Consider the following 26,237-nt stretch of genomic DNA (forward strand, 5'->3'; position numbering starts at 1 on the left):
AAAAAAGGCAACACCCCATCTCCCCACTACACAAAGCTCAAAAACAGTGCTCATAAAATTAGCAGAAGTTTCTAAATACAGAAGTTAGATAGCTTTCAGACCACTTTCATTCACAAGACATGAGTTTCAGAGAAAAGTACAGGAATGTCTTGTGTAATTGATTTTCTGTTTTGATAACCAGCATTTCCCAACTTAAAATGCTTTGCTGAAGATTTCTGAGCCGTTTTAATTCTAAGAAGACCTGAATCAGGAGGAAACATGAGACGATAAACTATTGAATTTTATTATTACTTGAGGATTTCTCTGTAAAATAAGTTACCACAAGCAGCTGCTCAGAGTCTCTGAAACTTCGTTTCACTGAAAATAAAGTGTTTTATGGAATTAGTTTTCATCCAGGAAATGGCACTAAAGAGATGGGCAGACTTTTTTTCTTCTTATTTTATTGCCCAGAGTTTTGCTCAGCAGTCAATAAGCGCATAAAATTCAAACTCACATTTTGCCTGATTCAGAATTATCAGAGATGGAAAGTTCCTCTCTGAATCAAATAGAGCAGAACTTGAACTTGGAGCTCCCTAACCCAGACTGGTCCCCTTACTGATGGGGATTCAACACTCGCATCTCTTGCCAAATTGCAGCATTTGAACAGAATTCTGTTTATACAAAACATTCAAAAAGTGTTAGTTTTCATTCCAGCGTGGAATTGAAACCAAACTCTGAAACCTCAGAGTTGCTGCAAAACGCAGTTGTCCTTCAGTCAACTCAAAGGGCTGCTTTGTGTCTCAGGAGCTTGCAAAATAACTGGATCACAGGCCACCTCTAGGTCCAGATTTTGTGGCTGTGTTTCTGAAGGTTTTAAAAGCACTAGACAATCTTGCAATCCATCAGTATCGATATCTCTAGCCTCAGTGCTGCTGGTATGGAATATATTTTTACCCTGCTGTGTGGCATTGACTAGTGGATGAATAGGCAGCAACTTTGGAAACAACACAAGCAGCAACGGCTTTGAAGTAGTTCTTTCAGTAACAACTGTGTGCTTGTGCTGCCCTGTGCATTAGAGCATGGGTCTCAGTTCTATTGACGTTTTATTTCTTATTTCCAAAGTTCAGTGACACTGAAGTCAATTGTAGGCATCAAGTCAAACCTACAGAATTTACAGGCAACCAGTGTTGTGCCTTGAAGACTTGTGACTGAATGCAGTTTCCATTCTCCTTGGCACCTGACTCCTATTCCCTAAAGGTTTAGGTAGTGCTAAGGGTTGTGCAGATGGCTTGTGCTCAATTTAAACCGCATACAGGAAGCTTTCTTTTAGCTAGACTTCTCTATTGTTATGCTATATTAATAGGTTCTTTTGAAGCTTGAGAAAGAACTGATCTGCCTGAATGATAGTTCTGGGTGGGGAAAGTTATTTAGGAGCATGTTGGCAAAATCTGAAATGCTGTTTTATTTAACCATTTCCTTGCCTGTTTGTTCAGACAGGTTTTGCTCAGAACAGTGCCCAGAAAGAGGGAGCTGCACTCACATTTTTGAAATTACGGGGTTTGAGTCATAGGTATTTATTTATAAGCAATGAACATGTTTATTCTTAGATTCCTGCAGTCAAGCCAGAAAATGTTGGCTAGCCGTTATGCAAACATGCAGATACACTCTTCATTTTGATCCTGCCCTGACTTGGTATGCAAATTCAACTCAGAAGTACCCCAAATTTGGCTTGTGCTGGAGGGGCTGGTTTTGTTTTGCTCATATCAGAAGTCAAAATCAGAGGAGGTTCCTGAAGTGCCTTGCTTGGGCTGACCCTCAACACCACCAACTATTCACTGTTGCTGTCACCTTTAATCCTGCTGGTGGGAAGCTCTGTTCTCTCCTTTTAAGTCCAGGTTATGCATGGCCAGTCCTGACACCCAGCTGTCTCTGTTTGGTGCTCATTCTTGCTCTTCCCAAACCTTGAGTGGTACTTTTCAGCTTTTAAGACACTAGAGAATGAGCATAACGCCCTTCTCGCTCCCTAGATGCAAGATATGTAGCCATGTGTTTTTTACCCCCTGCCTCCCTACTTCCTCCACAGGATGCTGCCAAAATGGATGTGTCACTTTGCAGCAGTGATGCAGGATGATACTGTGCCCAGGGGAAGTGCTCAGCTTCTGCTTTGATTATTTTTTTTCATTCTTTTTGAAGAGACATTTGCAACATCAACAGTTTCTATATTCTACCCAGAAATTCCCCTGCACCACTAGCAGAGCTTTCCCTTATGCAAAAAGAGGAAGAGCTGAAGAGTCTCTGAAGACTGGTAGAGACTTCTCAGCTGTAGGCCTGCACTCTCAGACATTGTGGGAATAGCCAGAGACCCTCAGTTTACCCATAACAGTAAAGGAATGGAGACCTGCGTGAATTGATTCTCAGTTTGACCTGCACATGTACCCAACTACCTCAGTCTTCCTGGTGTCTAATACATCTTTTTTTTTTTTCCTCCCTTATTTAGAAAGATATCTGTAATTCAGATATCTGAGCTACTTACTGCAACTCTTTGGCAAAGTAGAAGGCCTTAAAGTGATTTAAAAGGCATGTTTATCTTTGTTAAAAAGTAGGACACATGATATAGGTTGCAGATGACATACAACATAGTTTCAAGGGCAGAATCCAAACTTCAAGCATTCTTTTCTGTAGGCAAGGGGAGAGAAAAACAACAATACACACTAAAGCAGAGCTCTAAATGTTCATCAGAAGTGCTTTATTTGATTTCTAGAATTCTGGCTTTCTTGCAGCCAGAACTTGGAAGCAGAGGACAACTGTCAATCCTCTTCCAGAGTCCAGAGTTTCCCTAGTGCTTTTAAAAGTAGATTTCCTGAGAGTGAAGAACTCATGTGAGAATAAGCAATGTAAATCTTCTGTTTACCGACAGTGACATTGGACTTTCTAAATATACTCCTCCAGTAAAGGCCATTAAAAAAAACATTGAGAGACAAAAGTGCTGCAAGTAATCTGTGATTATTGTATGAGTATAGACTTGGTACTAATGTTCTGTTACCGGAGGAAATTGCTTGAGAATAAGGATTTGCGGTTTGCATTGGTGTGGAAGAAGGATTAGACTTAAGAAGTTGATTTGCATGAATGAAATAAATTCATGTCTATGTAGGTGAAGCATAGTGCTGCTAATTAATGCAATTAACCTGTGCTAGCTGGGAATGTTGGTGCTAGAAATGTTGGTGCTTCTCTTTCTTGAAATCCTGTGAGAGATACTAGGATTGAATTACTTACTCTACCGCTGATTGATGAACCTTTCAAACAGAGGAAGCACATCCTGGTTTGGGATTCGGACCTCCTTCCAAAAAAAGAACATACTCTTCAGATGTCCTGTCACCTGCCTTTGAATAGCTGAAGGCTCCTGCTGCTTGCCAGCTGTGTTTCCAATGTAAAAGGGATTATAAATGAAACTGAAGGATCAGAGGTATCACCTATTCTAATTGTAAACTCTTTATCCCCATCCTTCTCAGCACTGCTCACCTTCATGTTGAGAAAGACTTGAGACTAATGTGGTTAGTGACAATTTCCCTTCAGATCTTGTTAGACTTTTCTTACTGACTTATTTGGCTCTATACGGAGAACCTGAGCCAGTGACAATGTCATAAGCATCTGCCAATATTGTGCTGCCAGCGCTTGCTTAATTTTGGTTGCAGCATCAGTTCTTTTAGTCCTTTCATGCTAGATTCTCCGGGCTTCTTCCAATCAATCCCATCCACTGCAGAATGATAATGCAGTACGTTTGAACTTGAAGGATTGCTTCTAGGGTTGTAAGGGCATCTCTCACCACTAGAATATGTTCCTTACTGTTCCCAGGATGTATTTCTATTCAAAAATGTGTCCCTGTTGTCCTTCTATTCACTATCCATGTGTGTTTCACCTGAGAATATGTTCACATATAGGCTGCATCAGCTAAGGTGTTTGGAATGAGCAATCTACTGTTTTTCAACAGAGTAGCTGGTGTACAGCCAGCAAGTGACACACACAGGATGTTTTCAGTTACATAAATCCATGCAAAAAGTGCGTGGCGAGTGACAGTTCTCAGATATACCATACATGCCTAATTGTGCCTGCAGGATTCAAACAGCTGTGCGAGTGCAGGTGTTGGGATCTGTTGTAGCAGTACTCTTTCTCATATATCAAAGTAAGAGAATGAGTTCTGTTTTTCAGATTTATATGCAGGCATATATTTTGTGCTTGAATATTAGCAGGCAGTATTTGTGTACAGACAGGCTTCCTGATGTCTTTATATGGATCTTACTGAGATACATTGGGTCTGAAATGGTAATTGGACAATTCAGTATTCATATGCTACATTGTCTATTTCCTTATCCATCCAGTTTTTTTTCATAGAAAGATTAATGTTTTGTTTTAATTACTGGTTAAAGGGGCAGATCTGTCAAGAATATATCACTGAAGTAAACACAGGAGACTTTGGCTATTGTCTTCAGGAAAGAGATTTTGTCCGTAATGTATTGAGAGCTTGAGAGAAAAACAAACCTATTAAATTACATTAGCTTCTTGCTAATTCTGGTCTGGCTCCCTGTAAAATAATCAAACAGGGAAGTTCTGGTAAGTGAAGGCCTATGTACAAAACAACATTCTGAGATAAGGAAGTAGTGATCAGTTTTTTACTTTGTATTAATGGAGGAAATCGTGTATGGCACACTGGAAAAATGTTATAGGTTACTCACAACTTCTTGTACACATAAAGCGATGCTCATTTTATGTATTCCTTCCTTCTGTTCTTTTCAGATGATCCCCATAAGCCAGAGGAGAAAGATGAAATTTCCAAAGTCACAATCATAAGTCTTGTCCCCTTGTTGGTGATTTCTGTTGCTGTGATTGTTATCTTTTATGCCTACCGCACTCATAAGAAGAGGAAGCTCAACAAGGCCTGGGAGAAGAATGTTAAGCCCAGGAAACATAAAGACTGCAGTGATGTTTGTGCCATTATGTTGGATGATGATCACTCAGACATCAGCTCTACCTGTGCCAACAACATCAACCACAACACAGAATTGCTGCCCATTGAGCTGGACATTGTTGTTGGCAAAGGAAGATTTGCTGAAGTGTATAAAGCAAAATTGAAGCAAAACACATCTGAGCAGTATGAAACTGTGGCAGTAAAGATCTTCCCCTATGAAGAATATGCCTCCTGGAAAACCGAGAAAGACATTTTTTCGGATGTAAACCTTAAGCATGAGAACATCCTCCAATTCTTGACTGCAGAGGAGCGTAAGACAGATCTTGGTAAACAGTATTGGTTGATCACTGCCTTCCATGCTAGGGGAAACTTGCAGGAATACCTCACACGGCACATTATCAGCTGGGAAGACCTCTGGAAACTGGGAGGATCCTTGGCCCGAGGGATTGCCCATCTGCACAGTGATCACACACCCTGTGGTCGTCCTAAAACCCCTATTGTGCACAGAGACCTAAAGAGTTCCAACATCCTGGTGAAAAATGATTTAACTTGCTGTCTCTGTGACTTTGGGTTATCCCTCAGGCTGGACCCTTCTCTCTCTGTGGATGACTTGGCCAACAGCGGTCAGGTACGTTAAAAGTTTCAGGAGATGTGTTGTATGTTGTACCAGTTCATCTGTCAGTTCCTGGGGAGAAAAGAGGGGAAAAAAAAACCCCAAACCTGCGCTGTCATATTTGCTTAAAATCATCAAAAATAAAGGGCTCATTTTTGTTCTTTTCAATAAACAAATAAGCTTTAAACCTCACACTGAAGCAATGAGGGAATTGAAGATTTTGTTCCAATCGAAGAGCAGCCTACTTATATGACACCATCTTCCTTTCTGTGCCCTTACAGCGAAACATGTAAAAGCTTGTCAGCTACTATTTGTCACACTGCTGCAATGTACACACAGGATAAGGGCGTGCTTCATGTTTTGAGGTTAAGCCACGGTTTTCAGGCCTGTTAGCACTAGGTTTGTGTGAGTAGAACTACTGTGTCAGTATACCCCAGCATATGTGAAGGCAGTCCTCTCTGTCCTCAGCGCGTGTAAGCAGACAACGGAGAGATAAATAATCGCATTAAAAGGCCAAAAATAAACCTGCTTAAGATTATGGGACTTTCTCCACATGCAAGCAAATGCAGTAATGTCACATGAGAACAACTGCCCTGTTGTTGCTTTTTGAACTAAGTAGTGTGGATAATGCTCATCTATTTCACAGGCGTGCCATGAGGATATTTGTGAATGCTTCGAAGTTTTTCATATATCTCTAAATATTTTCTCTTCTGATGAAAACTCCAGTAGTGGAAGTTGAGATCTTTTCTTAAGTTATGTTCCTAGTTACGTACCACATATGATTAATTATATATAAGTATCCAAACCATGCTTGTTTATACTGACTTCTACTCAGTAGAACTAGTATTTTGATTTAGGGACATTTCAGGGACAAGTCATCAGGCAGTAGTGTTTGTTGAGTTCGTGAGAACTTTGCTGTTGTTTATCAAATTAAGATCTTTGTCTTAAGATCTTTGAAGTCTCATTAGTATGAGGGAACTGCCCTGATCTCATTTTGATAAGGTTTCTTAACAAGAGTCAGGAGTGAATGATAACCAAGGAAAGCATATTTAAAATTACACAAACACCACTCACGGTCACATATCATTTCTCTTCAGCGTGCCAAACCTTTTTGGAGTCCAGTGAAGTCGTACCATATTGACAGTTACAAGACTGGTTGGAGTACAGCAAAAGCAGAGTGTTTGGCAGTGTATGTCATAGGCTGTGAAATTTAACCCCACGGAGACTTTGCTTAAAGCCAACCCATATTTCAGTCCGATTTCTCTGGCATTGCTCACAGACAGTTGGAAGTAGGAAGATAGCATTAATACTGCCGCTCCCACACTCCACATCAACACTGACAACGAAGTACTGCCTAGAACATGTTGCTACTTTAGAATTGATGCCCTTGGGCACTCATGGCGAGACTCAGTGTTTTACTTTGTTTAGCTTCACTGAATCAGTTTTGGGATGACCAAATTAACGTTATTCTTCTCCATGGCAAAGTGTAAGATGATGTGAAGTGACTCCATGTAAACCTCAGCCTCATTTCTTCTGTGCATACAAGCACTACCCACTCAAAGGTGCCAACATGGCAACTTCAGTACTGCTCGTAGCTTTTGCCAAGGAGATTTTGCACAAGAATTTGCCATCATTTCTGATTTTTACACTTTAACAAAACTTCCCATCAGGAGGTCTAGTTTTTGAAGGTATATAATGGAGCTGACACATGTTTGAATTCAAGGAAGCTTCTGGTTTCCTGTGAAATGAATAGAAAAGCCTGAGTATTTTACAGTTTTTCTGATCAGTCTTGGACTGCAATATTCAAGGCAAGTTGTTTGTAGTACAAAGCTATCTTCTTTCCCATCCGCACAACTACCTTTTGCATGATGCAGATGTTGCCATTATTGTCTGTACAATACCAGTGTTCTTTATGATTGACTGGAAACTATCTTTTCCCCAGACTTTGTGGTTGTTTCAGTTTAGCTGTTTGGCCGTCCACAATGGCTAACATTTGCAGACATTACTTAATCTGAATATGTAAATCTGGACCCATGTCCTGTTGTGTTCAGAGGACTGCTATTTGCCAGCAAGGCCAGATGTTCCTCATCTTGGCAGCATCGGCAGCCTTATAACAGATGGTCTTCCTAATCACACAGAGAGGGATAGCCTCTGCCCCTCTGAGTGACACACCTCAAGGCACAAAACATCTCAAACGACTTGAAAGAAATGTAAGGTTTTCAGTATAAAAGTTCCAAAAGTCACAAACTTTATGAAAAGTACTGCAGGAAGAAAAATGTTCCCTCACTGGAAGTTTTGGAAGAGAAGAACAGAAAACAGACTGGTCTTTGCAATGAGAAAGTGTCTGAAATATATTTGGACCCAAAACTCAAGTTTTGCAAGGTGTAGGGAAAGAATCTTTGACCCAAAGACCTCATAATCTAAATTCAGATAGAAGGACAGAGGCAGAGTGGAACAGCGCCTCAGTTGTGCAGCAAAGCTGCAGAATCATTTTAACTGCTGCAAGGAGAGCGTGAAATGTTGCAAAACTAGAACTGCTTTTGTGACAATGTTGATTATCTGTAACATGAACATTAACATTCATGAACTCTGAATGAAAAAAAACAGCAGGATATGGGGCTGGGGAATTTTGGGGCATAGTATGCCAGAATCTTTTCTAATACTTTGATGGAATCTGCTTTGGAGAGAAGCTGTATGTTTGGGAAGGGATGGCGCTAGGAGCAGCCTCTGCTGCAGGGTTGCCGTGTGTTCATGTTCAATAGGGCAGGAAAGTGCTGATGAACTCAGTGCTGCTGGGACATGGTTATCCCAAGAACCTCTAATGTGTTGGTGTTGCTCATATTTGGCCTTAATTTTCACAGATTCCATACAACAGAGAATTTAACTTTTGGACTGATTTCACACACTTTTTTTTTGCTATTCTCTAAATAAATGCCTTGGTACTGCAACCATTTGTATATCTTTAACAAATAAATTCTCTGATGTTGCACAGTCCTATGACAAAGCAATGTCCTTGGTCTGTACTGTTGTTTTCTTAGGGAGCATTACACTTTTTGTGGCACTGTTTCCCATTTGTACGGGATGATAAGATGTGTTTCCAGAAGCATGCCAAACACATGTTGTAGGAGACTGTGCATTTACTATGTAGCTGCCTTCTGTTGCAGACCCAATAAATGAAATGTTCTTTTGTAGTCCTGCTTGCCACCAAGCTCTGGACTGATGGCTGTAGTGCGCTCTACAAATAGCCCTTTTTAACCACAAATCCTACTGCATCACCCACTTCTGCTTTTTCTTTTTTTTTGTGATTAAGCAGTCTCCTATCTGAAGCTGTCCTTGCCTGATCTTACTATTTTTGGACTTTTTCCAGGTGAGGAGAGGAGAGCAATTTTTTTATGCGTTTATTTTTTGAAATCAACTGCTCAGAGATCCAGTAATTATTCCTTACATCTATTCATATGATAAGAACACTTAAATTTTGCCATCAGTAATGTAAGGTCATAATCTAGACTGCAGCAAAGCTGCTAAAATCACTGCTGAAAATTATTGAATATGCATAAACTTTATGGGAATGACTTTTCAAACAAAAAGGGGCCAGTTTTTGGTTTCACTTTAAATGCGTGCTTATGCATTCAGTTCTTCTTCATCAGCTTTCTTGTACCACGCCTATATTTACCTTTCTCATTTTAAGACGACTTTGAAAAGAAACAGTTCTCTCTATAATGCAGTGCAAAAGAATACAGTGAGTTTCTTGCTCGTCTGAAAATCACTTGGTCAGTGGGAATTGCTCCAGGCCCAGAGGACAGAGTTTATCTCAGTGAACAGCCAAGGAGTGAGAAAGTTTGTCAGCATTAAAAACATTTGTTTAAGGAACTACAAAAGGCCGCCGTTCTTCTTGTTTGTTTGTTTCTTTGCTTTTATCATTTTTTCTTTACCAAGGGAGGTGCAAGTAAAGTTGGTAGTCAAGACAATGCCAGATTCTTTTGGCAGCAGAAAGCATAATCTGTGCCAAGTATGGCTTGCATTTTTGGATACGTGTCAAATGGCACCGTTTCTATGAAAGCTGAAGTCAAATCACAGCAGAATCCAAAGTATGAATTACAATTGCAGCTCATGAGCTCTCCCATATTTGCTCTCCTGCAGGTTGGCACAGCAAGGTACATGGCCCCTGAGGTCCTGGAGTCCAGGATGAACCTTGAGAACATGGAGTCCTTTAAACAAACAGATGTGTACTCCATGGCTTTGGTCCTTTGGGAAATGACATCTCGCTGTAATGGTGTTGGAGGTAAGCACCATCGGTTTTCTTATCTCTAAAAGTATGTTTGGGTAGAAGTGCTCTTGTGGTTGTCTGTGTGTAGACAATTCTTTGTTGTTCTAGTGTGCCTGGCTGCTGTAAGCTAACAGGCCGTCAGTAATATAAGATGCGTAAGTGTGTATGAGCAGGCTTCAAGGGCAAGCTCCTGAAAGCATGAGGAAATTGCTCCCCCGTTGCTGTAAAGGTAAATTTGCTGCTAGGTAAGCCATTTCTGAAGGTTATTAATGCCTGTTTTTTTTAAACTTCAGCATCTTGAGTAGCTGTGGATTGACTCAGTCTGCCTGTCCTCTCCCAAAATAATTGTTAACATAAGAATATTTGAAACACTTGGACCTGATGATCTTAGAGGTCTTTTCTAACCTAAATGATTCGTGAAATATTAAACCAAGAAGTGATAACTGTCCCCCATTTGCCTTCACGGAATGTTAACTCTGAAACCTAATGAGGGTCATATTTACTAATTATCATTTCAGTAAGAGCCATCATAGGGGGTTCAAAAATTTTTCTGCTTTTGTGAAATCCATAACTGCCACTCATCGTTTTTTGGGATGTTGCAAGAGATCATCCATATGAGAAACCAAGGGATGTTCATTGTATAAAGTGCAGTAACAAAAATAAGTGTAACTGAGTGTCAAAATAGCTCCAAGAAGAGCTACTGTGCTTGTTCATATTCAGACTTTGTTCACTGAAACAAAATCTCCGTTTCTACTTTGCCTAAAGCTGACCCAAAATTCCCAGTTTGCTATGCTAGTATGTGCTAGAAATCTGAAAAGTTGCTGTTGAGATTCTGCATTACATATTGCCATATTTGAAGATTTTCACCTTAACTTTAGGAACTAAAATGAGACTGTTACATATAATTTTTTTCAGTCTGTTTGTATTGTCTAGCAATCATTTTAACAAAAGTCCAGGCAGTCTGAGAAACAGGGCTGTTGCATATAACACTAACATGGATATTACAGTAGATATGTGACTATTTTTATTACCTCTCTCTCAGAACCACATATGTTCTCTTTTCATTGGACTTGCCACAGTTGAGTCTTAAAGGGCTGCAACAGAGACAGGACAGTCTGTAGAGCACTACAGTATGGGGAACGTAGTGTACAGGAGAGAAACCAATGTCCTGTTGGAAGATGAATATAGCTGCTCCTTGTTTCTCTGCTAACATCCATGGGATACCACAAGGCTGTCTATCCATGGAGGTCTCTGAGGCCACTCTGCACAGAAGCAGTTTGGCATCATGATGTTTGTGTGAAGGAGGTAGAAATGCCTGCATCTCAGTCTCTTGCTCAGTCTGACCAGCATTTGGTCTTTGTGGGTGGGCTGCAGTGTGGGCAAACAGTTTTGCCCCTGTTTGCACCCTGCCGGGAAAGCAGGGTGTGCAAATAGCTAGTGCTAGCAGAAATGCGTGAAACCTTTTTTTTTTGGTCAAATGTTTCAGGAAAAAAACATGTGGTGCTCCAAAAACTGAACGTTTTTGAAATCTAGCATATTCCATGGCAAACCTATCCACATTTAACAGTGGTTATGTATGTTTCTAAATGCATTGGCAAAACCTCAGCCTTTCATTAGCACTTTGTAAGTGCAGCTGAGAAGATTTAAAACCTGAGAAAAAGGATCTCTGCTCTGTCTTGAGCTCTCTCTGTTTCTTGCATTTAGGAACTCACCTTATTAATATAAATATGAGCTGTTCACTGTGGACTCTTTTATCTTCACTGGTGCCTGAGTCTGTTGCTGTTCATATTTGCTGAGTACAATGAAATGGAGTTTGTGGCAAGAACAAACCTTGTTGCTGCTGTTCTCAGATGGCAACTGCCTAAAAGAGGATATAAAGAGAGTTTCATAAGGAAGGGAAATCACCAGTGTGTTTAGACAGAAGAGGCTGACCCGTTATAACCTTGAGAAGAAGAGCTAAAATAATTTTAGGAAAAGGAGATGTTTCTCTGGCCAAGCATCCCCTTTGCTTTCATGCTGGAGCTTAGCCCCACCTCCAATTTTCCCTATTCATTCCCCCTCTCAGTCATCCTCAACTCCAGAAACACATTTCTTAAATTTTGTTTCCATGCTTCAGTCATCTTTCCAGGTGGTTGAACTCCCCACTGAAACCACAGAAGTTTGGGCAGATCTGTAGTGGGTAGGACTTGGGCTTAGTGTCTTCAACCAGAGCAGCTAAATATAACTCCTAGGATGCAGCTCCCTTATCTTGTCGATGGTACTGAGCTACAGCAGCATTGCACGGTTTCTCTCATTCCCTTCTTTGATCTTCTCTTGGTTCGTGCAGTCTGACTCTCTTTGCAACCAGCTGGTGAAGTACCCATACAGTGATTCATGACTGCAGCTCCCTCTCTGCTTTCTCTTCCCATCTGTCACCAGTGAGGCTCCCTTCCCTCCCTGCACCCTTCAGAGGAGCTGCCTCCGCTCATGCAAACCCCTCCATTTCCTGACCTGGTAGGTGCTGAGAGAAATGACTTTGCATGTAAGCCAGGGCAGACTGACCTAATTGCAGCCTTTCCAAAGGAACCTAAAAAGATGTAAGTGCTGTCTCCCCAGTGCAGGCCTCTCTGCAGTGTGGGCTCTCTCACACTAGAGAAGGACCAGGGAAGTTCAGAGAGCAGCCTGATGCTGCGGGGGGAAAGCATGGGAAAGGAGGGGTTAATTGCCATGCTAAAGGTAGGGTGAGTTATTTCTTCTACAAAGGGTGCTCTCAGGATTTGTCTGTTGGTGTGGAGGTGTTTGGTGAGTGTAGGAGGTGATGGAGGCAGGTCCTTTCACTGCAGCAGCTTTGTCGAGCGTAGTCTCAGCAGAATGCCAGGCCTTTTCAGTCAGCAGACATTTAAACAAAAATACCCAGCAGCATAATCTGTACTGTGAAGCTGCCATAATAAATATGCAGGTGGGGATCAGCTTTTGAGAAAGGCCATGCTGTTCATTGTTACTTTGTTGTGCTAAATATGGAGAAGCAGAAATGGGGCACAGGGGAGAGGGAGACGGAGGCAAATATCGAGTTTGACTGGTGTTTCACCGGAGTATAATTTAAGAGGCATATTTAGAAACTCAGCAATACTACTTTGGGGAGAACTTCAGCTGCTCCACACTGCCGTTAACTTGGTATTTCATTCAGTGCAACAGCTGTGCACCAGATGCTGCACGTTGCGAGAAATACAATTTTCATCTCAACCACTTGCTTTCAGAGCGACACAGCTTCAGCAACTGAGGCAAGTGTAATTTCTCCGACAGCCTCCTAGAAAGAAAAGGAAACCATCTGCTTCGTATCAGAGCTGCTGCAGGCAGGGGACTGCTGGGGGCAGCAAGGGAGAAGGAGAGGAACAAAGCCTCAGGATGCACAGGACTGGTGAGGAAGGAGAGAAACTCCTCAGAAAATGGCGACGCTGCTCATACGGTGTTGCAGTGCCTGAAGGGGTGGCTGGCTTTGGTGTAGCAGCAGAGCTGTGTCTGAAATAGCAGCCTTGTTTTACCAGAGCTCTGTTTAATGTGAATAAAAGAGCTGGTTAATCTTATGCTTGCTTGGAAAGAGTCAGCCAAGAGGTGCAATTTGGCAGCTAAGCATTTGTGCATCTTGTGCTTCAGGGAACGCTCAGCATTCATCACGTTGAGTGTACAGAGGTGACAGTTTCTGGCAGCAGGGAACATTTTGATAGCCTGTGCAGTGGGGCTGTGCCTGTGTGTTAGGTCTGTGCTTGTGCATCAGGCCTGAGGCCTCTGCAGCAGGGGCCTGGTTTAAGTCTCTCCTTTGTGAGGAGAAATCCCAGTGGAGCATGTTTGCACTGCAGTGGCATGTGGTGGCATGCATCCCACATCTGGTACACCCACAAAGGGCAGTGTCACCACTGTTGTGGAACAGTAGCTTGGATCTCAGAAATTCTCTATGTGTCACCACAGTACTAAGTGCTGTCCTTCAGCAAGCCCAGATAGCAGTAGGTAAGATCACTCTGCAGGGCACTCTTATGCTGTATTCCTCTACTTTCCCACCTCAGGATCTAGCATACAATGACTAAGCAGCTTGTAATCATACTTATGGCAGAGCTTGTACACTCCTAGCCCTTTGGAAAGGTGACTGTGTCTTTGATCATCAGATGTGGAATCACTTAAAACATGTCTGTGCAAGGAAAACAGCACTGTTCATCCCAGGGCATCCTCACACTTTCCAGCTAGCGTTCATATTCTGAAGGAGTGGATCTGAGAAACCTAGGGAAAATATGAGGTAAGCATCTGACAACTCCTTAAACTTGAACTTGAAATGGCTTTGAGCCTCTGCGTAGTCCCTTTGTGCAACAGCTATGTAGACCCACCACCCAGATTCTTCTAGCATGAGGAAAGACACAATCTGCATGCACATGCAGATGTGTGTGTGTGTATGTAAGCTATCACAGTAACTGCATCATCAGCTGATTTATCCCCTCTGTGGCTCTTCCCTCCTATGCTCTAAATTAAGGGATTTTTCAAAAGGATCAGAAGTTCCAAAACATAAGATCACTGCACTGGATTGTGCTCCACAGCTGATTCTCGCTAGCCTTCTTCCTACTCACTCCTGCTTTAATTCTTCAAGTAAGCCTTCATCTTCCAGCATGAGGAGATGTCCCACTAAAAACATAGCAAGACATATAACATGGGGGAGTGTAGATGGGTTTGCAGGAGTGCAGTTTTGACTTAAAGGAAGAAAATCTCACTGCAAACAGCTTAGAGCATAAGATCACATGCAAGAGGCATACTTTCATCAGGAGTCCACTGCCAAATGTTCTATAGCATTCATCAAGCACAAATAGATTTTCAGTAATGTCTCCGGGGCTAAAAATCCAGTCCCAGCCTTTCTGAGTTATAGCCATGCTGGTGTCAAAGGGAAGCAGAGGTACAGTGATTATTAGTGCAAGGTAGCTCACAACCATTAAGATTAAATGCGAGAGGTTAAAGTTGAAGAAACTCTTCCATTATTGAATACTAAAAGTGCTGTGGTTCAGAATACCTGAGATATTTATGGTACTTCAGCCAGTTGTCATTTTTAGTGTCTGACTGGTCTGAAAACAATCAGACGAAACATTTAAGTCATGAAAAATAGATTCAGCATCTGTATATAGCTGTGCACAAGTATCTAGCAACAAGCCTCAAATTGACACCTATTACATCTACTGTAGCATGCCAACATGATCCATGAATAACCTCAGCTATTACTCCAAAATGTGTCTGACACCTGAGATTCCACAGCATATGGATGATTTATTGCAGAAGGATTCAGTTGGCTTTTCTTTTTGAAGGAGAGAGAAGCAAGATAATAAGTAGCGAGAAAATGCTGCATGCTTTTCAGAGTGAGGAAAAGCACAACTGTGTTACTATGAAGTCATTACAGAGAACTAGTATCTGGCCTCAATTTCTCCTTCTTAACAAAAATGCAAATCTGAAAAAAAAAATTGCAGCATAGAAGGAATTTCTTGAACAGAGTAAATGTGTTAGAAACCTATAGTTCCCCAGGAAGGCTTTCCCTTTCACCAAGTAGAGGCAATCTCAAGCAGAAATATGGGAGAGAATGGCTGGAGAGCAGCCCTGAGGAGAAGGATTTGGGAGTGTCAGTTGATGGAAGACTCAACATGAGCCAGCAATGTGTGCTTGCAGCCCTGAAGGCCAACTGTATTCTGGGCTGCATCAAGAGAAGTGTGACCAGCAGGTCGAGGGAGGTGATTCTGCCCCTCTGTTCTCTTGTGAGACCCCAGCTGAAGCATCCAGTTATGGGGCCCCCAGCACAAGAAGGACATGGAGCTGTTGGAGTGGATCCAGAGGATGGCCAAGAAGATGAGCAGAGGGCTGGTGCACCTCTTCTATGAGACAGACTGAGAGAGCTGGACCTCTTCAGTCTAGATAAGAGAAGGCTCCAGCGGACCTTGCAGTGGCCTGCCAGTACCTGAAGGGGGCCTACAGGAAAGCTGGGGAGGGACTTCTTATAAGGGTATGTAGCGACTGAGGGAGGGAAAATAGTTTAAACTGGAAGAGAGTAGATTTATACTAGATATTAGGAAAAATTCTTTACTGTGAGAAACAGGCTGCCCAGAGAGGTTGTGGATGCCCCTTTCCTGGAGGCGTTCAAGGCCAGGCTGGATGGGGCTTTGAGCAGCCTGATCTAGAGAGGGGTGTACCTGCTTATAGTACGGATGTTGGAACCGGATGATCTTAAAGGTCCCTTCCAACCTAAACCATTCCATGATTCTGTGATTCCATGATTCTTTGATTATATGATTCTAAAAAGTGAACAGTCTTGTAAACCTCAACGGCCTTCAGTTTAAGTTCGGTGAGAGGGAACAGACAGCACTGGACAGCTTCCCTTGATTTGTCACTCACATTCCTTTGAGACAAACACAGTAGGCAAAACTAGAGCCTGGCTTGCAGGGAGTCATTGAAAAAAAAGTGTATACGCACTCAAGATGGCCTTTTCATATTAGAAGTAACTGACATAATCCTGAGAACATTCAAAACATGTTATTATCATACCATACAGGTCCCACTGCTCCACATGTCTCCCGTATTCATCTCACCTGTGCTCTTCTGTGCTAGTGCTGCATATTGCAGGGAGATCTCTGAGACTACAGTGGGTGTCCAAGACTACTATCATAAGCAACCATGCCTGCTGGAGATGTGTAGGCAGTGTCCAGATCATGCAGTTTGGTTTTCCTCAGCAATCTCTACCATCTTGGTTAGCTTTGAAAGCAAAAGTATCAGCTTTGAAAGCAAAAGTATCAGCTTTGCAATTGTTGTACTTCTACTGTGCTTCCAGGTCTGACAAGCAAGATGACAACTTCCCATTTCACTTTTAGAGTTAAGATTTTGTAAATTTACTTTGGCTGAATCATCTCTAACTGAGATTAATGTGGGTGAAACTGATACGAAGAAAGCAAAGTAGACTTTGGCCCTTGCGCCTTAAAGAAGGTATTCTACTTATGAGAAGATAGGACTTGTGTTTCAGAACTATAGTTAGTCAGCACAAAATTGCATGGAGAATGACCAGCACCAAATGGTTCACAGAAAAAGGAGGGAGACATCTGTGGGGTAATCTGCCATACTGCATGCACGGTAGTTTGCAGTTGGATTGCTTAACTCTGGACACTTTAATGCATGGAGTTTAATATCCTTTCCAAAATGTTCGTTGTTGTGTCTTGGGCTATTCTTTTAGTTATCTCTCATTTTCTGTAGCCTGGTGTAGTCTTCACCTTGTGGCCATCACCTAGCAATAAAATCTACAGCCTGTCTCTAAAATTCTGGGGAAAAGTCCACCTTTTAGTTTTGTTTTCATCATGAGACAAGACGATCAGAATGATCTGGTCTATGTTATCTTCATCATTAATTACTTTGATATTGTATCATGTACCAAAGTAAACAAAGTCAAATGTTAGCAGCTCTTCCCTTAGCAGGACATTTCTTTCTGGGCCTTTAATCATTGTTATCACCCTTCTCAGAGGTTCTATTTACTATAAAATGCACCTCGAGAGAAGTGAACAGTACTGGACACTGTATTTGAACTTTGATTGCAACATTATACAATAGTACTGTGTCTCTCATCTCGTTCATCTCCCTTCACACATCTTCTAGACACTCGCATTCTTCAACCTGCCTAGTAGATTACACGTCAGTTTTTCTTGCCCTCAATTAATTCCTAGAAATAAATAAAAGGCAGCAGAACAGGCCAACTTCATAAATCTTTATCTAATACTAGCAAGCCATTAGACCTGTGTGTAAATACTCCATCTGTTCCCAAAGAAACCACAGCATTTTCTACATTGTGTCAGCATCTACTGCAGTATTTCCGCTCTTGGAGATTTCTTGAGTTTTCTCCAAAGATCCCATATGTCTGTTTCTTCCTTTCTCTCCCCAAAGAAAAGCAAAGAAAGTATGCAACATGAACAGAAAAACTAGAATGGCAGCTGCCCCTACAGGAAAATGTGTCCCCTTCATCATCAGTTGAAACTGACCTATTTTAGGGAAGAGGTCTAAAATAAGAGCAGAGTACTAATGGCTCAGTAATAAGCAAGGACAGTATGGAAGCTTCCAGCATTGTTCCTTGTTGTACCTTTGTCTTTTTCAAGCAACTGTTTCCTCCTAGCAGTCTGGCACGTTAATATCTATGACCTAGATTTCAGTTTATATTTCACCTGGTAAGTGTGTGGAAACTCCAGAGAACTTAAGGAGGACCAGCATAACCATTTCTTGCAAACTTGGCTCAAGCAAAATTCACCTTAAAGTCCTTGTGTGCTTTGCCTCAGCAGAGACAGTACGGCTCACAAATGTTACTCTGATGCTCTGACTGTTGCTAATATGATTATGTGCTAAAGAGTTTAATTGGAAATTGTCTACTTGGCTGGGAAGGAAAAAGGGAGGGAGGGGGTGTGTGGGAGAAACACATTTGAAACATATTTGAAAATGCCAACTGGCTTTGCTTTGTTTGAAGCTGGTCAGGCAGAACGGTGGTACTGTCCAGCTAATCAGTGGCTCCTTCTCCTCCAGAGAACAGCCAGCTCCCTTCACACTTGGCACACATGCAGCCCAGCTGAATACCCTTGTGTTTGCTTCTTCTCTTGGCAGAAGTGAAAGAGTATGAGCCTCCCTTCGGCTCTAAAGTGCGGGAACATCCCTGCGTGGAAAGCATGAAGGACAATGTCCTAAGAGACAGAGGGCGACCTGAGATCCCCAGCTCCTGGCTTAACCATCAGGTAAGAGCACTACAAAACCAATCTAGCTGCTGCCCAAAGCCTGAGCGTTAACTCTGTGTGCTGCTCAGCAGGAGGGGCCTCTCTTTTTGCACTCATTGCTCTGTCACGTAGTGACGCTGGTGCTGCCCATAGTTCAGACACCACAGTGATCTGCACCATGCCTGCTCCCAAATCCCTGTGGATTTCTGCTGCCCACCAGTGTAATTTGAAAGAGACCAAATTAAAACAAAAAATAATAGAAACCTGAGACCCCACAGTCATCCAGACAGCCACAGAATAATTAGGGCCTTAAAGTACACTGCATGCAGGCTCTGAAAGGTCAAAGAGAGCAGCTTTACACATGGGTTCCATCAGCAGAGAAAACAAATCTCAGCACTTTATCACAGAGAAAAGTAATACTGGCATCCCAGCTGTTGACAGGTTTAAGAAAATAGGAAGTGAATCGTCAGCAATTTGGTTTGTTTTTATTCAGGACAGTGTAGTGACTGTCATTGGCATGTTGGGAAGCACTCTGTCAGCTTTCTCTGTTCTTACACATCACAGTGGCACTTTCTAGGCGATAGGTGCAGCCCAATTGCTCAGTAGCTAAAGCTGAATGGAAAAGAGCCAAAGGCATGCATTCCTTAACTTTTGCTCTGAGCAGTTTTATCAGAAGAGATAAAATGAGAACTATATCAGAGAAGTGAAGCTTGGTCATTCCACTTATCAATGAAATATGTTGAGTGGTCTTTACAGACAAAAGGAAAGTATCACAAACATTTATAAAAGCCCAGGCATCCAATATCAGTTGGTATTTCCATAAGGAGCCTTTCTTTTTCATTCTAGTTGAAATGTTAAAATTATAGTCTAACCCTTAATTAGGAAAGGCCGTGTGAGTGGCTGTAATCAGTCATTCCTCCAACCGGGAGCAACACATCTGCTGCCTGATGACTGTGGCAGAGTGCACGCCATTCCTGGACCTGTCATCTGTAATGAGCAGGGTTATTGAGGAGGGATGCTCTCACTGGAGAGGAGAGCTGTGTTTTGAGGGACATCTGAATAACCGATATTGCCAGTACTGAAAGGCCTTTGACTGAAAGGCCTTTCTAGGATCTATAGCTACAGCTGTCTTCTAACCAATCTGTTGAACTGGGAAGGTGAGGTTACATTCATGCTCATCTGTATAGAGTAGAAGATAGCAATTTTTATTTTTATTTTTTTTCAAATTATGTATGAACAGGTAGAAGTCATCAGGAGTTGACTGCAGCTGTTTGTTTTCCACAAAGTAAAAGGAAGTCCAAACCAGTAGTGAACATGTGAGACTTTAGAAGAGCCCAGTTAACAAAGCAGGAAAGAATCCTGAGCCAGGTCACTGGGGAGCAAAAAAAAGTTGAAGAAAATGCTTAAAATTAGGAACAATGTGAGAACATTTCTGAGAATATTCCAAAGTCATGGTCTTAACGTGTCAAAAAAAATAAAGAGAACCGATTAGGGAAATAGAAGAACAACAGGAAGATCTGTAATCAGTAGACTTGAGGTCAGTAAGTTTTCTCAAGAGCAAAAGGAAATCTAACTTAGTATCAATCCATCACTTCCTGTGCTGCTTATGCTAAGGTAAAGGCAGAAGTTGTCAGCAAATATTTCTGCTCTGCATTTGGGAAGAGTCAGATGACATACATGTAGTAGAAGATGGCAAAGGCATCGATGAAGCAGAAGTCACTGATACTTAGAGCAGGCCATGGGTAACGTTAAATGGCCAAGAGACCTGTGTGCATTCAGGGCTGAGCTACTCCTTCAGGCAACACCGGCATGGCAGTAGGAGCAGCAACACGGCTGGTCGCGCCTTGTTGAAGGAGCACCAGCAGCTCCTTGCACGTGTTAGGCTCAGGGTCCTAGCAGTGCTGGGGGCAGTTGGTGCTACCCACATTGCCCAGCACAGGATGTCCTGCCAGCTGGGATGTGCTGCCTGTGTTTGTGTGTAACTGGAGTGGGCACAGCTGGCTCCAGCAGGGCTCAATTAGGAGTATAAGGCAGGAAGTGAATGCCTGATAACACCCTCCCAGGACATTTAGTGAAGGTGGATTTAATTCCCTTTGTCTGAATTCCTTCAGCGTTTCACACTGCGCTATCTACAACTCAGTGACGCATGAGCTTCAGCGGGGCTGTGACAGTTTGCAGCAGCTGAGGATCTGCTTTGAACTCCACAGAAGTTGCTTTTACTGTAATAGCTCTTCCATATTCATTTCCTTCCTCTGCAGTCGTGTTTTCGTAATGAACTCATTATTCATCGTGATAAAATTCTGGAATGGATTTACATATTACATTTTTTTCCCCTTAATGAGATTTGTTGCACTATTGATTTCAAGTTAATGTTTAATATTTAATTTAATTTACTGCTTGTAATTTCAATGTCATCAGAAAACTAATGTTATTTGTATACAGACAGTAACGTTCTGCTATTAACATTGACATCAGTCAACATCACAATTAGGTAAATTATGCAATTAATGTAGTGTTGTGAAATGTTATTTTTTTAAATAAGAAGTTTAAGATAAATCCCTCTTAGTGGGCTTTTAGTGTTGTAAAGCAAAGCACACAATTTCCTGGCAAATACCTCATGTTTACAAAATGCATTACAAAGATGCAACTGTTTTTTTGCTCCTGTAAACATGCGCATCAGCATTGAAATGAAGGTTAAATAGTTACATCTGTGAGTGACATGTGTTTAAGTGTTTGTGGGACTGCGGCCCATATTTGCACACAGTTTTAGTTTGTCTGTGGAGAATTCATAAAGGCTGATGTCAGGCCTGATATTGCTGGCAATCAGAATTCTGTTCAAAAAAAAAAACAGAACACAAATAGGATTCAGCCATGCGAAGGGATGGGTTGAGTGGGAAGTTGTTATTCAGCTATTCTGATTGTATTTTTTAGACCAAAAACTATTTGATTCTACTGGTCCAAACCAAAACGTCTTTTACAGGGAGGGTAGTGAGGCACTGGAACAGGTTGCCCAGAGATGTGGTTGATTCCCTGTCCCTGGAGACTTTCAAGGCTGGGCTGGATCAAGCCCTGAGCAACCTCATCTAGCTGTGCATGTCCCTGCTCATTGCAGGGGAGCTGGACTGCATGGCCTTTAAAGGTCCTTTTCAATTCTAAGGATTCTGTGATTCTGTGTCTAGAAATGCCATTACCAGTCATTGGAGCCACTGGACGTAAGGTTGTAGGGTTTCTTTAAAAAAAAAGAGTACCGTATCCCCATTTCAATGACAGCAGAGCCCACTGAGCACCTCTGGGACCTGTTCTGTCACCGCAGGCATGCCAACAGTTCTCTAGACTTCTGAGGACACCCAAGCCGGCTCTTATGAGCACGCACTAGCGGTGGCTCGGTGGCTGTCCCCACTACAGTGCTCTCTCTGTGCTCTCCACAGGGCATCCAGATGGTGTGTGAGACCCTTATCGAGTGCTGGGACCACGACCCCGAGGCTCGGCTCACGGCGCAGTGCGTGGCGGAGCGCTTCAGTGAGTTCAAGCACCACGACAAGCTCTCAGGGAGAAGCTGTTCAGAGGAGAAGATCCCCGAGGACGGCTCCGTGACCACTGCCAAGTAGCACCCACCCAAGAGCTCCGGAATGGAGGGAGGTTACTCCTAAGCACGTTACCTTGGCAGAGGAAGAAGTCACGATCGGTGCCTTGACTTGCTTCCTGGAGGACTGAGGCTGTCACTACTCCCATTGAGCTGTGGCTCTGGGCAGGGAGATGTATGCATGGGAGTTAAAAGCCAGGGAGTGGGTGTCGTACTCCAGCATTGGCAGCCGGCGTCATGTCATAGGAGGAGCTAAGTCTGTTAGCACTTCCTCAGGAAATGAGATTTGAGAATAGCCAATAACATTATGCACTTTAATAATGCCTGTATATAACTATGAAATTGCTATTTTTATATATATATACATATATATTAAAAATGTCTGTGTATGTATATATCTATCTATATATCTGTAAACAGCCATGCTCTGAAGAAAAGAGTTTAAAAAATGCTTGCAGGAAATTACCTGTGCATTAGAGATCCCTCCCCATTGGGAAAGCACCCGGGGAGACTGGTGTATCAGGACACTAGCAATTGTGCACTAAGCACTCTGCCAAAAAGATAGGAACAAGGAGCAATAAGAAGATGGCTTTGAAGCATGTGCTGCACAAACCCAGCTGTGGCCCAGGAGACAACAGTTGAGGCAGCGGTCTCACAGCAAGGAGACAGATCTGGCTTTGCAGTTGTAACTATACGCTCCTGCCTGCAGCGTTTTTCGGAAGATTCGGGGATGTCTTTACCCTCTTGCCTTAACCCCAAGGTCCTCACAGCCTCTCATTGTGGAAGGGAACGTGAGGAGGTTTGGTCCCTCCCACCTGTGTTTCCTTGCAGAGGTCATTAGTGTTACGTGTTTATTGCTTTGAGTTCATGCTGCTTGCAAGCAGGTTGCAAAATAGCAGTGGGATGAGATTTCTCCCCTCCTCCCTTCCTGACCCCCAAACCACACACAACAAGACGCGTCCAGCAGTAATCCAAGCAGATGTTTTATATTTGCTCTGCATTCTGAACGCAGACTGTACTTATTTTTTCCTTTTACCTTGATTGCGTTGCTGTGAGAACAAATAACTTTTTCCTAGTACAGCATATCTAATTGCTTGACATACCACAGCCTGACTGTTCCACGCTTTCTAGAGAAAAGCAAGAGACAACACCCTGTGCCTTTGCTTTCACACAAGGATCTTAGAGGTGAGGGAAGGCTCCATGGCATCAGGTTCATGGCATATCCTGCCCTCTTCTCTGCAGGGTAGTGGGAATTTAGTTATCCAGAATGTTTAGGAGGACAGTTGACATATGTAAACTTATACAAATGACATCAGTGCGTTTAATAATGCTAACAATTCTGTCTTCAGGAGTTCTGCAGTGATGTTTCACTTTTTTCTTCCCTTGCCATGCGTATGGGAACTGTTGAACCACTGATTGATCACCTGAGGCAAGCACTGAGTCAGCCATGGAGCACAGGTGAGGGTGATGTGATTCAGCTGTGTGACCAGATGGGGTGGAGCCTGGCTGCACCTCTCTTAGACTCCATTTAAGGGCTGACTCCACTGGGGAAGGGTCTCTTTCTGGAGGTCACTTCCTTTGGAGTTTTTTCTGTGAGCCTAAGATACAGGTGAGCATTTTCATTTATTTTTGATTATCCCCTTTCCACTGTGATAATCCTTCTAGTTATATGACTTGTAAAATACCAGCCTAACCATGCCAGTCTGCTAATTGTACTTGTTGATTGTGCAGCATGTAGGCGGGCTGTGGAAACCAGGAGTTGAGCACAGAGCAGTCTCATACAGGTCTGTATCAGGTGCAGTTCGCTGAATACCTTTGACAAATAAATGTTGATATTAGTCTAGAAGATACTGCCGATTAAGTCAGTAGGGAATCATGCTCATTTAAATAGGAGCTCAGACTGACTGGCAGTGAAAAGTACTTCATTTCAAATGGTATTGTATCTCCATTCATTTTGTTTTAACTGAACTGCTCAGAAATATTTAAACAGAGAAGAGCAAAATCTTAGCAGCTACAGCAGGATTCAGAGGACAGTGTCAAATTTGAGGGGAGAGGGATTTGCATTTCCAAAAAAAAAAAAAGCAAGGAAAGTGATGCAGCTGCGGGACCACTGCCATCTAGCGAGGCACTGCTGTGTGCTGCACAGCAGGATTGGGGGTGCTGAGGGCAGCCGTGGCTGCTTTCTCTCCCTCCACCCGCACTGAAGGTCAGGGAATGGCATCCAGAGGTTACTGACAGTACTGACACATTTATTTCCTTTTTTGTTTTGTTTTGTTCTTGTTTTTTTTTGTTTGTTGGTTTTTTTTACTACTACATGTAAAGGGGATTTTTTTTTTTTAATTCTCTTAAGGAATACTTCACCTGTACATCATGTATGAAATAGGAATGTGAACATTATATACTCTCCTTTATCAAATGTTTCAAGCACTTAACTTGCTTTGTAAACAGTGTTCGGGGGGCTTTTTGTTCTCGTTGTTTTGTATAAATCAAATGTTTATTGCTGCAAATAAAATAACACCGACTCAAATTTGTCTTTTATCTCTGGAGCATCTAGAATAAGGAGGGGGCTCTTGCTAAAATGATCCCTATCCTAAAAGGATTTATTCTCATTCCTCTTCACCAGATGCCTGGATGTCCAGCTGCCCCTGCATGTGTCCCTCTGTGCTGCTGTCTTGCCTGGAGAGCACCAGCAAAGGGATGCAGAGTGGCCATTCCTTCACCATGTAATACCTTCTCTGGTCACAGGGAAGGGACATAAGTGGGCTCATAGCTGACTCTCTCCTATTGTTAGAGCACAGGTAAGGTCTTTGTTAATCCTCTGCTCTTTTGGTTCTGGAATTAAAGCGAGCCAGAAGACAGTGCACTAAATCTGTGTCACGGGGAAGGGTGTGATTAATGTGTTTGTGCCACACGGCTTCAGCGCTGTGCTCAGTGTTCAGCCTGCTGCTCCTCCTCTGCAGGCCGTGCACAGAGCATGAGAAACCAATGAATATGAGAAGAGCTGGATATCTCCCTCACCAGCCCAAAAACATATTTTTGCTGAGAGAGCTGCGGCTGTTCATCTTGGAGAAAAGAAGGCTGTGGGAAGACCTGAGAGTGTGTTTCAGTATTTAAAGGGGGGCTGTAAGGACGGAGACAGACACTTTAGGAGGGTCTGTTGTGACAGGACAAGCGGAAATGGGTTTAACTAGAAGAGAGAAGATTTAGATTGGATATAAGGAAGAAGTTTTTCACTGGCACAGGTTGCTCAGAGATGTGGTGGGTGCCCCATCCTTGGAGGCGCTCAAGATCAGGCTGGACCAGGCTTTGAGCAGCCTGATGTAGCTGTATGCATCCCTGTTCATTGCAGGGGGGTTGGGCTAGAAGGCCTTTAAGAGCCCCTTCCAACTCAAATGACTGCATGCTTGTATGATTTATTTAGAGCAGTGCCCTGCCCCAGTCGTGGCTCTGCCCTCACTGCTTGCCATGGGCTGGGGAGGCTGGCCATGCACTGTGCAAAGATCTTCAAGCCCTGACATCCTGTTTAGACTGGATTAAAGTCAGTGTCTTTTTGGTGTGATGGGGCAAATGAGTGTTGCAGAAGCAAATACAAATTGTATTAAAAAATGTAGCAGGGAAACTACAGAGGCCTTTCAGAGTTGAAATACACAACATCTGTGAAATTAAGTATGCTATCATTAATTTTTCATTTTTGGTTAAGTCATTTGCCGTCTTTCTTATCCTAAATAGGGTATTCAATAGTTTTATCTGAGCAGCTCTTAAATAGCATAGTCGTAGAATCAATCACAGAGTCATATAATAAATCACAGTCACAGAAGGGCTTGAGTTGGAAGGGACCTTAAAAATCATTCCGTTCCAACCCCTATGTTTGTCAATCAGAATTTTAGCACCAGAGTACACAAACTGCACTGCAGAAAGCTCTTTCTGGGGTTACTACTGACCCATGCAGTGGTCTAAACGGGGATGGCCAAGCGTCCTAGCAGAAACTGGCTCTGTGTACCACTCCCAGTGCAGTAGGGATTTCACTCCTGCTTGACCATCTCCAGCTGTTAATGGCAAAGCCACAAACAGTGGAAAAAAATCATGCCCCAACTCCTGAG

At 42.6% G+C, this 26,237-nt stretch overlaps 1 protein-coding gene across 6 annotated transcripts in view; it reads left to right on the plus strand.

Annotated features, from left to right (window-relative positions):
• The window catches only part of TGFBR2 (transforming growth factor beta receptor 2), a 72,600-nt gene that overhangs the window by 37,674 nt on the left and 8,689 nt on the right, over positions 1–26,237 (plus strand). For 4 of the 6 annotated variants that reach the window (XR_002116150.2, XR_004160153.1, XR_004160154.1 and 1 more), the window contains exons 4-8: positions 4,771–5,570; positions 9,696–9,837; positions 18,448–18,575; positions 21,983–23,921; positions 24,761–24,935. Coding sequence is in view for 2 of the 6 variants with exons in the window: in XM_010712891.3 (XP_010711193.1) it covers positions 4,771–5,570; positions 9,696–9,837; positions 18,448–18,575; positions 21,983–22,162 (1,250 nt within the window). In the remaining 4 variants the exon portion in view is untranslated. Of the gene's footprint in view, positions 1–4,770; positions 5,571–9,695; positions 9,838–18,447; positions 18,576–21,982; positions 24,219–24,760; positions 24,936–26,237 lie in introns of those variants that run through there. The other 2 variants (XM_010712891.3, XM_010712889.1) reach the window with 1 other exon arrangement.

Source organism: Meleagris gallopavo, chromosome 6 (genome assembly GCF_000146605.3).
Source record: "Meleagris gallopavo isolate NT-WF06-2002-E0010 breed Aviagen turkey brand Nicholas breeding stock chromosome 6, Turkey_5.1, whole genome shotgun sequence".
In the NCBI taxonomy this organism is placed as follows: Eukaryota; Metazoa; Chordata; class Aves; order Galliformes; family Phasianidae; genus Meleagris; species Meleagris gallopavo.